The 15,049-nt window shown below is 41.3% G+C and overlaps 1 protein-coding gene across 5 annotated transcripts in view; it reads left to right on the forward strand.

Moving 5' to 3' along the window:
- Positions 1 to 15,049, forward strand: part of rbms3 (RNA binding motif, single stranded interacting protein) — a 254,977-nt gene that overhangs the window by 130,549 nt on the left and 109,379 nt on the right. For all 5 annotated transcript variants that reach the window (XM_018685388.2, XM_051067783.1, XM_051067788.1 and 2 more), the window contains one exon: positions 8,293 to 8,384. In XM_018685388.2, the coding sequence (XP_018540904.1) occupies positions 8,293 to 8,384 (92 nt within the window). The remainder of the gene's footprint in view (positions 1 to 8,292; positions 8,385 to 15,049) is intronic.

Genomic DNA, 15,049 nt, shown 5'->3' on the forward strand with positions numbered 1-15,049 from the left:
AGCATCAGGGTTACATGAATGTTAAACAGTTTCATCCCTGTCGTGCATCCAATCTTTTTGCCACTATATGCATCAATTCTGTAAGTGCATTGCTGTACAGAATTCATCTATAATACTTGCACAGATATTGGATGAGGGATTCTTTTTTTTAACCTCCTGTTCAGTTTGTCTTCAGCACAATGAGCTGCCAGTGGCCCCCTTGGCCCTAAGCCCTGGCACTCTGCCCTCTGCAGATCCCGACTAGCAGCTCTCTGACAAGGACACTCCTACACCTGCAAGAGAAGATGACAGGAAATACAATACAGCCAATAGGCTGCCTGCTTCAGCTCAAGACGAATGCCTTAGCTATAAATCCATGTTGTGGGGCTGATAAGTTAATTGCCTGTACCGCTATCTCTTCGCCAGTGTCTAATATAAAAGAGCCCTCTGTGAGAGTTATTTTACAACAAATGGGTATTGTCTCCCAGTACAGGACAGGCAGGATGGTAACACTAGACAAGTAAATGAGTAATCTTTATTTTGAGTAGCAATTTCTTGTTTGCATGTTGCATGTTTTTGCTCATTTTTACCCCCTGTCCCTGATGTGTCTTTATGTTCATGTGTGCATAAGGACTATGTGGATTTAGAGCTGTTTTGTGTTTGCAGATGAGAGCACAGTTGTTTATTTTATAAGTTGTCAGATGTAGATGAGGCTGTAATATTATTGGGGAAGTGTTGCCTCACAACTTGTCACTTTCTGTAGTGTTAATGCTCTGACGACAGTGATGTGGGCAGAAGTCCCTAGCCCAAAGCTAACATTGTAATACACAATATTTTTAAAAAATACCCATCGCTGTGGGATCCTTCAACTGAAAGATAGATTTATGATCCTCCCCTGTTTACTCACGTACCCACACTTGCGCACATACACAAACAAGAAAGTTGGAGGTCATACACAAATGTTTGTACACACCCATTCAACAAACACACAAGCACAAAAGAGATACACACAACACACACATACCACCGCATGGTTTAGGTGGAGGGTAGCCGCAAAATTTATCATCAGTCAGCTGCTGGTGGCGCAGGATAAATGGACAGAGGAATGCAGTCCCAGTGAGGATGCTCTCTCTGGGTTTGGAGTGTGACCAAGGCGGTCTTGGCTTGGCCCACAGTTAGTCATGGGCCCATCTTGCTATTTAAAACCCCCATGCTCTCCCTCAGTGTTTGCACAGCTCACCACAACCTCCCAAAAACCATCACCCACCCTGCCTGCAGGGCAGAAGGACTCGATCAAACCCCCAAATGGACCAAAGACGTCTAAAAATGTACGAGAAATCAAATATTTCAATGGCTTCTTTTCTTCCTTTCATACATTCTGTACGTAGAATTTGTAAACTGTAATTTCATCACGTCATCATAACTAACATTGATTTTTTTGTCAAATAAAATGTTTTTATAAGATCAATCACTTAATCATAAGTCTAATAAATTTCAGAAGAAAAATTTTGTCATCACAGGCTTTAGCGGCTGCTTCAGATTGTTTTCATCCAATCAACATTCCAAAACCCACAGATTTACCCAAATTACAGTGATGTTAAAAAGAACCAGAAGAATAAATTGACTGATTTACGAGACAATAAATCATACAATAATAATTGATAGTTGTAGCTGAACCTCACATTTGAGAGGGAGGAACAACTCAGTGTTTGTTTTGTTTGTTTTATTAAATCTTAATTGATTTATCTTGATCAACAAATGTATTAACTGACCGATAATTTCAATACTCATACTATTGTATATGCAGTATCTACACACAAATATACAAATACAGAAAGGTCACATGCAGGCATTTGTATACACATATATGTGCAGTTCAAAGACAGAGCAAGGTCAAAACGAGACATATACTACAGGATGTAACAAGATGCAGGAGGTTCTACAACTGTACCATGAATCATAAGAATCATATTACAAGCATTGTTATGCATATTTGTCCACAGAGTGGCCCATCTATCTCCTCCATTAACCATAATTACTTTTATACATGCAAAGTATGTATTATTAACATACGTGTAACCATGATGATTTATCACCCATGTGCAACAGCAGCTTCAGAATTCTTCTTGATGACTCACAAGGACGTAAACAATTACACTGTTTGCCCCGTACACCATTGTAATGCTCCGTGACTTGTCACGGATTCATTATTCATACTTAGGGCATTATTATTCCATTGTACGCGGTGCAAAATGGGATCATTAGCACTGAATATGAGAATGTGAAAAATGAAAATATTGGGGAAAATGGTGGTGGATGTAGTGGGTAGGAAACCCCAAACAATCCTGACTATTAGCAGATAAAGAATGGTAATTTCCCCAGAAGTAATTAGGATTAGCATAATTTGATGGTGAATGCATGAATGATGCATGGATGATTGATACGTTGATACACGCACTGTAATGAGTCCCTTATCTCCACCCTCCACTGAAGACTTTTGTGTAGAGCGTAGCCCGAGGTGGCATCTACTGTAGTTCTAGACCTCCGCAGGGGGACTACATTAGGGAGCTCCCAGCCTCATACTCACACATTTATGCAAGCACACTCACTGGGCTACAGTAGAGTGGAAGCACTGGTAGCATACTATAGCATCATCCTGTAGTAACTGATTGAAGATGGTCCTTTTATCTTGACAGGCTCCCTGTTAGAGCCAGACCAGGAAATATGATACAGCTGCTCATGTTCTCTTTATTCCTCTCAGAGAGACAGACAGTCTGTGTCTGTGCATACAGTGTGTGTGTGTGCACGGATATATATGTGCTTCAGCAACTCTTTGTGTGCATGTGCACATTAGTGTGCAGCTGCACAGCATTATCAACAACCACACATGTAGTCAGTCACTTTGAGCTGCTTTTAAGTGACAGCTATCGATTGGATGTTTGTGTTGCTGCAGAGCCTTCAAAGCAACACCTTGCCCTCTGCATCCCACTTGAGATAGTAACTCTAGAGTACCCATATTTAATACAGTAGCAGTACAGCATGTACTTGGCTTAAGAAACTCAGTCCTCAGCCAACATCTGCATGCATTTTTTTGTGTGTGTGTGTTGTTGAAGTGTGTGGAATGTGGTGTCTTCAATTGAGTGTAGCATTGTTTCTTGACCCTGCTGCTTCCTCACAACTTAATTGACTTTTTCTTCTCCTCAGTGACTAAACAAGGATCAGGTTAGCATATAGTGAATGCATCCGAAAGCATACACACATATACCTAGATTATAAAGTGTACAAAACTAAAGGGATAGTTCACCAGATTCATAAAATCACATGTTCTCACTTCCATTTCTGATGGTGTCAGCCAGGCTGACAGTTTTTGTTTTATTCGGCTAGATAAAAAATGTATTTGTCTATACAGTAAGAATTCTGAAGGTTAATGGAATTTTGTTTGTTCAGCTCACAGAACTGAAAAAAAAAAAGACATTTAAAAAACAGAGACAATGTCCCAATAACTCAATACATACTCTGTAACCCAGGTGTACGTTTGTATTTTTTTTGGTCAAAAAATTATAATCTAAGAAAAGGAGAAGTTTAAGTTTTGTGTATTTTTCTTCAGTGACAGTGCTCCCTACATTTGTGAGAGAAGGGAGGGGAGTGAATTTTTGATGACAGACACCCTCCCTACTTATAATTTGATAAAAACAATATCTGTGTCGGCAGGCACTAAAAAAAGTTCAGCACTCCAATTCCACCGGTCACAAAGGCAGTTAACCAACTGGTGGGCAACATTGTCATCCATTTCTTAGTCCCATAAGTGATTTTAGCACTCCCTGTAGTTACTCTGTGACGCTCTACATGTCCTCTTTATCAAGACTGAAATCACAGAATGACGTACAGAAGGCTGAGGTTACAGGACAACCAGTTGCTGAGAGTTTTGACAGTCTAGTCTCCATCACTACAGTTACACCTAAGAAAGAAAGAGCACTGTGAGTATAAAGCAGCTGTCAATGACTCAGCAGGGGTTGATAATATGAAATGTAACATCTAGTGGGAATCACTAAAGTATAAAGCTAAGAGAAAGAATCGTATTATATGATAATATAATTCTTAATAATCTGAATATAATGGAGGAGAATTACTTAACTTGAATACTCCAAGTTTGTTTCAATTACTGAAGCAGAAGAGCTCACAAATACATTCACGCATGCAGTATATACAAAGACGCTGACTTTTCCATAACCTCCACAACTGTTCTGCCTTAAGGTGTCTCCATGTCTCTCAATTATTATTCACTTTTCCAACAAAACAAGCCTTTAACAGTTTTACCCCGTAGCTACAGATCAAACATCCCACAATACAGAATCATTATGCATATAGCAGCTACAATAACTGCACAGGAGGAAAGCAAACAGGATCTGTTAGTGGAGGCAGCTCTCATAGTGTCAATTCAGTCTTCTTCTGTGCATTCAGCCGAACCCTGAATAACCCCCCCTCCTTCCTCACTCTGCCTTCCTTTTGTACACACCCTTTCTCTCACTTTCTTTCTCTCCACACTCCCCTCTCCTCCTCCTCCATTCAGAGCCATCTGAATATAGGTCAGCATCCTCTAAAATCTTCATCCTCCTGAAAGTTTGATAAGTGCACTCCAGGTGGTAGTGGGGTGAATATTAAATTTGTAATTGGGGGTCCCAAGTATCCACCTTTGGAATATTCAGATTATTAAAGAGAACCAGCCATCGCACAGAGGGCCTCAGTAACAGTCTGTGTGGTTCTCTTAATGTTCTGTTAATATGTTCTTTGATCTAAAGAGAGCAAGAGAGTAGACTCTTCCTTCACCCAAATTGAAAAAAAAAAAAAAAAAAAAAAAACCACATCTGGTGCTGTCGAACCATGCAGATAGTTTTGGTTTTACTCCCACAGATTTGGAGATATTCATCGTTTGATTTTTCCGCCTTCATCCCAGTGCAGTGGAGGTGAATGGAATGTTGTTTGTGGAAAAATTGCATTTAAAAGATTCAACAGCAACATGTTCTTCCAAAACCAGCATCCCTTGGATATCCCATTGTGAACAGTTTTCATTCAAATGTATTTTCACCAGAAAAACACAAACATCTGACAAATTAAAGGGAAAAAATAGAAATATGTTGTGAATCACGTGCTATAGGCTTCCAGGTCACCAGATCTCAGCCTAACTGAAAATGAAACTGTCCTCCTGAGAAGAAAGACAACATCAGTAATTTAAAGCAAGTACCCCATATGTTTGCGTTCAAATCACAAAGCCCTCTAGGAATTATGACAGGAGAAAAGGAAGAATTATTAAGTCTGCGTAGGAAAGAGGTCAGGGTGGATGGATGCCTTTAACACAGGAGAGTGTTGTTCACTTCCCATGTCTGACCATGAGTCAGCGTTATTTTCTTTTCATCATGAACACAATCATTACCGAACCTTAACCATGTTTGCCGAAATCTAACCTTAACTAGGTCAGATAACACTATGTGTTGTTCTAGCGGGTTTGGACAAACAACATATATTGTTAGGGAGTGTTGCAGAAAACCAAAACTTGGACTGACATGTTATTGGGAATCCATATAAATCCACATTAATTCGGACGTCACTTTCCTCAGAAACAGCAGGCCTGTGAGCGGACAGCAGGCAAACAAACTTTCCTCACCAAGCCAACATCAGAAATTTACTGGAACAAAATAGTTTTCAAGTAAGCTCTATGATGATTATACAGAAAGAAAGCCTTGTTTTGGTATTTACCATTCAATGTACGCCTACAGTTCAACAAAGCTTGTAGAACTGGAGACCTTGCTCAAACGTTACAGATAAATAAATAAATTCCCAACATATAGACAGGAGGAGCCTTGAACTTTGGAGATTGTGCTTCACTAAGCACACCAGACGAATGAGTGTCAAAAACGCTTCAGAAAATGTTTTCCATGGGGACTGCCCTTTACACAGCACTTTCCACCAATATCGTCCAGTTCCAGAAACTTGCTCTGCACTGTCTATATGTCAAAGCACGTTGAAACTGTTATGGTAGCTTGTCGTGCCCCAACATCTTGCAGAGACATCCTTTGCAGATATTTTGGCATACTTTTTTTCCTAAAATGTTTTTTTTTTCATTGCTGTGAGCACCACAAATAAAAATTGATCACATATATTATTTTTGGGAGTGAGGCAAACAATGCAGAAAATATTCTTTGGTTGCAGCGAAGTTCAGTTTACAGTCTCAGTCAAGACTGGAGTCACACCATATACTAATCCAAAAATATTAAAACAAGCTCACTACTGTTGAAAAGTGATCTTTTGACAGCAGCCATGTGGGAAATCATAACCATGGAGCTCTTCAAACTCAGGACAGACGACCAAAATTTCTGACATGCCAGAAATCCACCCGATTCTCCGAGAGCCAGATCATTCATCACCTGGGAAATTAATCGGTCATTGTGACACCCGCCAAACAGAATGTCAAACGACAACCAATATGGCATAAAAATTCAGCCTGATTTGAAAATTTGTGGGTGTGATTGATTCTGGGTTAAACTCAGGCCAAATGGGTTACAATATCTTCCCTGCTTAAGTTAAATAAAAGATGGGAAACACTGGCTACTTGCAGCACTTCTGTCGTGTGTTTACTTTTCAAAGAAAATGTCCAGTTTTTCTGACAGTCGCTTCTATGTTGAATCTGGACATTTCACTCTGGCTCTTCATATTTCCACAATTAAAGACCCACCCTTCCCAGCCCTGCTCTAACAGCTGGCCATTAATCAGTCCTCGCGCTCAATTTCTCTTCCGCCACAGGTTATGATTTTCACATTACTCCACACTCCTTCACCACCATCCAACGGGAAAATGACCCCAACCCCCACTCCGTTCTCACCTCTACCACTACCGCCACCACCACACAAACACACACCTCAAAGGTCTAAGAAAGTGAGATGTTTTTCGAATTGCACACAGGCATGGTGAGAAAGTAAGGTGTTACGTGTTTGTGTATATGTGGCTGCTTATATGTGTGAGTTTATGATGGTTTGTAACATGTTGAGGTAGCCATGCCAGAGAGTCTCCCCCCACCTCACACCCATTATCCTTTTCTAATTACACTTTCCTTCTGAAACAGTGGATCAGAGGGCACCATTGACTGCTTTTAATCCGCCACCAAATTTTAATTAACACAGACGTGACCCCCGTCTCCGATACATCCCGCAGAACGTCGAGATCACAATAACTCATAAATCACAGCCACAGATTTCATTCCCTCCACTTTCCTCCGCTGATGAATTTCCAGATGGGGGCTGGTGGCTGTTAATCTCAGGAAAAATATGAGGGAGGGAGAAAGAAAGAGAGATGGAGAGAGTGCGTTAAAGACAGAGAGGGACAGAGGAGGACAGTGAGAAGAGGGACAGAAAGGCTACATTTGTGAGAAATATAAGTGTGTGTTTATATGTATATAAGAGAGACAGAGTTGAAGAAAGAGAGACAGAGAAATGGCAGCAGCTCTGGTGCGCTGTCAACCTTTGAGAGATTTGTTACCGGGGAGAGGATTATGGAGGCTGTGAAATGGGGTTGTGTTAATATGCCGGGTGTTGAGGAACACGATGTGGGCCAGCCAGCTTCACAGTCTTCGAAAATCAAAAGGCTGAACAAGTGAAAACTGAAAATGACTCAATGATGTTCTTGAGAATTAGTGTGTGTGTGCCAGTGTGAATATGTGTGTAATATTTCTTTAATCATGGCTTTTTAATCATGGACTTTTCATAAATTACCATTACATGAATTATTCTACTTGTTGAAATAATGCATATGAGTTGTCATTAAACTACAAACTACAAATCAGATTTTCTCTTCAGCGGAACTGTAACACGGCTGGTCTTTATTCTTGATTTGTACGCTACTCAGGGCTTGTGTGTTTTTGTTTGTGTGTTTGCACAAAAGTGCGTGTATATCTAGTGTGTGTGCACATGCGTACGTGTATCCGATTATGTGTGTGTCTGTGTGTGTGTGTGTGAGGAGGAGGTGGAGGTGGGCAGGGTGCCGGGGTTTGTTATTACTAAATCGCTCATCCATGCTACTAATTAAGATGCATAGCATCCCCCTATGAACGTCAGTGTCACTAATTATCAAACAATGTAGTGCTCACCAGATATGAGAACTGGCAGCCTCTGTAGTCATGTTACCAACCTATTACTGCTACAATTACCAAGTGCCTGTCATTCTCCTTGTTAGTCATCTGCCTTAATTTTTTCTTTTCTAATGCTTTTCTCTTTTCTTTTTTTCTTCCCCCCCCTCTCTCCCTCTCTTCTTCTCTCTCTCCAGGCTATGGCTTTGTGGATTTTGACAGCCCAGCTGCAGCACAGAAGGCCGTGTCTTCTCTCAAAGCCACTGGGGTGCAGGCCCAAATGGCCAAGGTAAGGACTGTTTAAAAACAAGTTAGTGTCTCCGCTTTCTCTTGCATTATCATTAGCACTTCGTGGCACATTTACTTCCCCCTAGGGATTTAATATTGTACACTTAACACTCTTAATAGATGTTGATGGACCTGAAAGCTCCCACATACAAACAGGTTTTGTCCATAAACACATTTTTATAGAAAGTAATTTTCCATGTTGCTTTGCTGTTTAATGACAAACTTGTTCACTTTAATATAAGAAGACTGTGGGCTTTTAACTGCATTTGTGTATCGTCATGTGACAAGTTGGGAGGCAACTGTGGTGCATGTAGGTCTGTTTTATCTTACTAACACTCTTTCTGACAGGGACACAAGCCGGTATAAAGACTTTGCTTGTACATTGGCGTGTCCCTTGTTTCAAGTGATTATGTGGACTTATATGTGCGTGTGTGTTTCATCATTCTATGACAAACTAACTTGGTTGCCAGTGTGTGAGCTGGCCCTGCTTTAACTGAGGTTTGACCGGCCACTTTCCCTGTGTTGTGCAGTATTATTAGCCTGCAAAAGTGGAAGCAGATGAGACAAGCTGTTTCAGTAGTACAAAGAGGGCCCCAGTGATTTGCACATTGGAGCCAGGTTGACATACACAAATACACATGGAGAGGTGTGGCTTAGAGGAAAAAACACACTCGCAGGGTATGTACTCATTCAACCTTCAACCTTAAAATCTTGTTTTGTATATTGATATTGTGACTGAATGTTAGTAGTTACATATTTGGCTGTCTGTCAGTTTTAGCAGATTGTCAGTTGGCTAACTGGCTCGTTAGCTATACCCCAGAAGAACTTATAGTGCCAGAACAAGAACATCAGTGATATTGTTTGGCGTATGTCGACCCTCATTCACGGTGATCACAATGTCCTTTTCCTTGTTTTTCTTTTGTAAATTTTTCATTTCCGTGCCAACTGTACAGAGAATGAGCACAGAGCACAGCAGGGCCTTCTCTCTGGACATCTATGACAGACGAGCCCACATGGCTATTTTTGTACCAGCCGAATATTTGCTGGTGTCAGAATATCTAAATAGGTGAACAAAATGTCAGTAGCATTAAAGCAATGAATATGGTGATGACTGTGAAGGGTACACTATGAGTGATTTTCTCAGATGAGATGGTCTGTATTTGATCTGATGCAGACCCCCCCCCCAGCCAAAGAAGCCATGATGAGACAGAGAATGGCCATGGCGCCAGTGAAGATGACAGAATTGATGATAACGATGAAGGTGGCAATTATTTTGATCAAATGGGATGAGATCTGACAGGAGGAGATGATATTCTGTGCGGTGCTCAGGTGTGCCATTTCTCAAATGCACCATTTGGCCGTTTCCTCTCCCCACCAGTGTCCTCCTTCCAATATTTATAAGAGGGCAGGCTCTCAGAATACAGATAAGAAGCGGTGCTCTTTGTCCATCTGATTTTAAGACCACACTTTGCATCGGTCCCGTTTCTCAGTCAATATTTTCATGAGAGAGGTCTTGTGTCCCAAAACAAAAGAGCTGACCTTTTTAAGAATGTTTGTGTGTGTGTGTGTGTGTGTGTGTGTGTGTGTGAGCACATTCACAGAATCATTTTCTATTAGCATTCATGTATAATAGTTTATTTTTGAATGTTCCCTTGTTCTGTTCTCACAAATGGAAAGGCCAGCATTCTGTGCTGCAGCTCTGTGCTTTTATCACACTTGTGAGAGACATTAAGTAGTAGTTTGCTTTTATAGACTCCCTCTGCATCTCTCTAATGTCTCTTTACCAGGTATCACTACCATCACTCCATCGGCTCCTCCTCCTCCACCTCGTCTCCTTTCCTTTCTCTCTAATCCGCCCCTCCCTCTTTTGCTTAATGCTGTTTTCTCTTGCCATCTTTTTTTTCCCTCATCACACACACATACACACACACATTCATAAACACATTTGTATTCATATCCACCAGTGTGTTGCACTGCCAAACATCCAATGAGTGCAATTTATTCCCATCAATAATTAACAGCAGGCTGTCTTTGTGTCTACCTACCTGCCAAGGTGTCTCTGACACCCTCCGCTCTATCATGGCGGGACAGCATTTGGATGAAAAACCCAGGTGAGCTTTGAGGAAGGTGTAAATCACAAAGACGATTGCTAACGCCACAGATGACTTCCACAATAAGAGCAATCAGCCTCATTCGCTCACTCCCTCCGCTCCATTTTGTCATATATATCTCTTCACAACAAAGTAATAAACGAATAGCAAGTCAGAGCCAGAGGCTTTGAGCTCATTAAATAAAACCGTCACAGTAATCAAGTTGTGCTTTTTTTCCTGCCTTGACGCCATTAAAATGCTTTTATTAAGGTGCCTTATTTTAAACACAGCTGCAAAGGAGGCAAGGGGAGCGAAACAGAGGGAAAAGGGAAGCGTCACTTGATTTTCTCTCCTTCTTCAAATGTAACAGCCTGCTGTCTCTCTCCTCTTACTCCCCTTGGAATTTGAAATACCAAGGCAGCAGAGATGAAACATTGCCTTCCTTTTGTCTCACCCTCCCCTGGGGATGGTGACAGCGAGAGGGAGGAGAGGAGCCATAATTAAGACACCTAAAGGACACTTCCCCCCTGCACCTCCCTTCCTGTCACTCACCTCTACACAAGTCACAGATAAGAGCACTTAGCATAGGTGTGGGGTATTTGTGTGTATTTGTGTGTGTCTCTATGTGTGTGTGTGTGTATGTGTGGAAATTTGTGTAACTTGACATTGTGTGTCTTTGTGTGTGTGCCTGTGTTTGTGCATATAACATTTTGATCATTTGTGCACATACACAGAAGCACATACATATTTCTTAATGTATATTTACACATACAGTGCAGTACATGCTGCACAAGTACATCCACAAATCCATCCATAGCCATATGTACATAGTGTTTCCTATCAACCTGTTATTAAAAAGTAATTTAAGTTTTTATTTTGCTTGTATTAAAGCCTTCTGATGTAATGCACAACGCTGGACAACAGTTCATGGTACTGAACAGCAATTTCATACTTTTAAGCCATTCTTAATTTCAATAATAATGCCCAGCCTGAGTTCAAAAGTATGTCTACAAACTGCACTGATGCTCACAAATAAACATTTTGTATTTCATTTGTTTAATCTGCACAAAGACAGAAATTTAACAATAACAAGGAGTTATGTGCTGTGACTATTTTTTTGGCAAGCAGCACAGTGACTTCCTGGAGTCTTGTAATCACCATAAGGTTGCAAGCCAACCATTAGGTCACTGCACCCGACCGCTGGTTGCCAAGAAATAGTTATGAGGGATAACCCCACTCAAAACTTTAACTTTTCATTTTTACGTTTCTGTTTGTGAATAGATTAGACAAATGAGATGCAAACTTGTTAAATACCAAGTTTTAGAGGTGCTGGTTGGCATTATTTGTAAACTTTGGACAGAGCCAATGTAGCGGTTTCTACCTCCATTCCAGACTTTATGCTATGCTAAGCTATTTACTTAGTGGTGACTCTAGCATACAGTGTTACTAACCATGACATCTGGGAGCTGAATCATATATGTCATTTTGAATATACAGCATTTTGAATTTCATTCAGTTTTACTAAATTTTAAAGAAGAAAAAATGTGTATTTAAGTGCACTGTAACAACATGTACACGTGCTGTCACAGAAATGTAATGGTAACAGTTTATTGACAACTGAAATTATTGAATCATTAGAACATTTATTGATGATTAATTACAATTATTTGTCCCACTTCTTGTGTGTGTGTGCATGTGTATGTGCAAAATAATGTTATGGCACGCATTAGTCTCTTCACACCAGTGGACTTCATTCTCTGTGTCACTTTGTTGAGGTAGCTTTCTGAACTGGGAAAACTGACACGTTGAGCAGACAGAATGATAACAGGTAAACGCCACGTCTAGCTTCGCAGATGCAAACCTGTCAACCAGCCGCTCGCCTCACTCTCCGCAGGCTGCCATTTTCCCCTTGAGCCAATCAGACTGAATTATGGGAAGGGCGCCCTCGATTGTGGTGTCTGTGTCGGAGAGGTAATTCCGCCTGACAGCTGCTTGCTTTCAGACAACAGCCAGTCTTTATGGAAATCATCCCTCCCTATTCTCCCTGCAGTCGGCTTCTGCTGATAACAGTTCGGATGAAAACAAAGCTGTCCTTTTCTTCTTTCTTTTTTTTTCTTCTTCTCTTTTTTTTTTGTAACTCTCCTCTTTTTTCTTTTCTCAGTGTGGACAGCCTAGAATTAGCAAAACAACTCTAACATCCTATGGAGTTCGACAATGTACACCCTGCTTTGAAGTTATACATACTTAGGGCCAATATTAACTCAGAGCTGACGCTTTCTTTAAATCCCAGCAAGAAATTCTATGATACTCATACTACAGCTACCACCCATAAAGATGCTTGTCACTCTGGCAAAATTATTTTCTGGTTTCTATTTTTGATTCCTGACATGTCTAATGTGGTTTTCCACAAAATTAACAAATGTTACACTGGAGTTACTTCAAAATATTATACAATGAACTGTGCCTACTGTCACCTAAGTGTCAAACAAAGCAATTGTATTGATTTTTGAGTGTTTTTGCAGATGCCCTGGTTAAAGCCATGGGGACAGAGCCTGTGGTGCAGTGTGCCTCCATCATTACCTTTGTTCCAATAGCCAATATTTATAAGGTTCACAGAAGCTACAGGCAGACAGAGAGGTGCTGCTCGCCCTTCACTTCACATTACAGTGGGGAAATTATGCTAAAAGCATCATTAAAGTGCTTCCATGAAGTGAATCCCAAATGTTTATAACACAGCGTTCGCACCGGCACATCAACCAGTAGTCACCAGCAGATGCTTCAGATGGTTTAACGGTGTGAAACGAACCGAAGTGTTCAGTCCTCTTGCGCTCTCTCTCTCTCTCTTTCTCTCTCATTTACTTTCACTCCTTTTCACTTTCTCTGTCTCTTCTGCTGTCTTTTCCTGTCTCTCTCCTGTGGTAGATTTCCTGTCAATATCACATTTATATTCATGTGAAAAGCACGGATCTCCCTCTGGGTGGTCTGCAGTCAGTCAGCAGTCTTCTTATTATCCTTTTAAGGTGACTCCTCTGACGTCTTAGCTCCGCTGACACCCAGGACCCCACAGTTTGGCTCAACACGGAGTGACCTCTGGGAAGTAATCAGAGGGATGGCTGACAGTGCTGTTACAGTTGGTTGCTGACAACAGCTAGCCTGGTGAAGCCTGTCCCACCCACCCCCACCCCAATCCTTCCAAGCATGGGTTAAATCTGAGGAGAATGTACAGGGAAAACACTGTATTGTGAATACAGCAGGATAATTAGACAGACTTTGGGGGATACAGGTGCTCACTCAGCAGCATCACTCACCTCTCCATTCAATGTGCGCCACTTTGAATGCAATGCCATTTCTCCTTTGACATCCACCGCAGTGTTTGTTCGCACAGCATATGGTGTCAGAACACAGTGTCGTGATCAGCACTTTCTCCCTGAAGCTGCCATCGACAGGAATATCCTTATGATTATAGTCACTCACAGCAGCTTGTTTCCCTCTTTATTTTTTTGCCTACCATGCCTCACATTTGAATTCAGCGTGTAAAGATCGGAATGATGCTAGTCAGCATGTAAGCATATTGTGTATATCCTTCACTTCTTTGTTGTCATGTATAGTTTTATCCTTTAGCAAGCACCTGTAGCTTCAGCACTCTCCACCAAGGTGACTTTGAGGTGCTCTGTAGCATTAAGCTACAGTAAGCTTGTGCTTTCTGCACACGTGCTTTCCCTACACAAAGCTGTATGCCTCTTTCCTTCATTTTATTTCCCCATACCTTTGTGGGTTTATCTTGAATTTAAAAGAATTATGCTTGCTAAGGTTTTGTTTATGGTATTCTTTTCAATAATTTTTCCAGTTTAAACTAATTAATGGGCTTTTTTATGATAATGTGGTTCAGTTTTGTTTCATTTGGCATAAGATGCTACCTTTACATTGACATGAATAAAGGAAAATGTTGACACCCATAAAATAGATCATAAAAAGAGGATAGAATCACTTGCCAACAAGTCTTTTTTTGCAGTGTACTGTAGCTGTGGTGTGGCTCAGCACACCATCCCCTCCCCACTCCTCCTGCAGAAGTGATAGTTTTGAAGGGCAAAGCCAGTGAGAGTGAGACGGACCATCTGACGAGCACTGGCTCCCGAGCACCTCCGTTGGCTTCCACTGTCTCTGCCGTCTAATTACGCTTCAATCATCCGCAGGAGCACCGCGTGCGGTAAATTATTTCACCGAGCAGTGCGGAGACGTGCCGAGCTGTGAGCGTGAGAGACGGTGAGAAACAGAGACACAGAGACTAAGTATAAATCAGTGAAAGCTGAAGTGAACAGGAGCTGAAGAAAGAAAAGGGGTAGGAGAGAGTGTGAAGAAAAATGGAGTGAGCGGGAGACAAAAAAGTGAGTGACACTGCAGAAAGAAAGAGTACTGGAAGGCAAGAGTGAGAGGCCTGCCAGCCATAATGTCACCTCAGACAGCCTGTGCAGCAGGAGACAGGCCAGCACTAATGACCAAAGTTACAAACTTATCATTTATCAGGCAAAGAGAGCGGAGTGAAAGAGAGATGGATAGAGAGATGGGGGAAGCAAAG

This window comes from Lates calcarifer, linkage group LG3 (genome assembly GCF_001640805.2).
Source record: "Lates calcarifer isolate ASB-BC8 linkage group LG3, TLL_Latcal_v3, whole genome shotgun sequence".
Classification (NCBI taxonomy): Eukaryota; Metazoa; Chordata; class Actinopteri; family Centropomidae; genus Lates; species Lates calcarifer.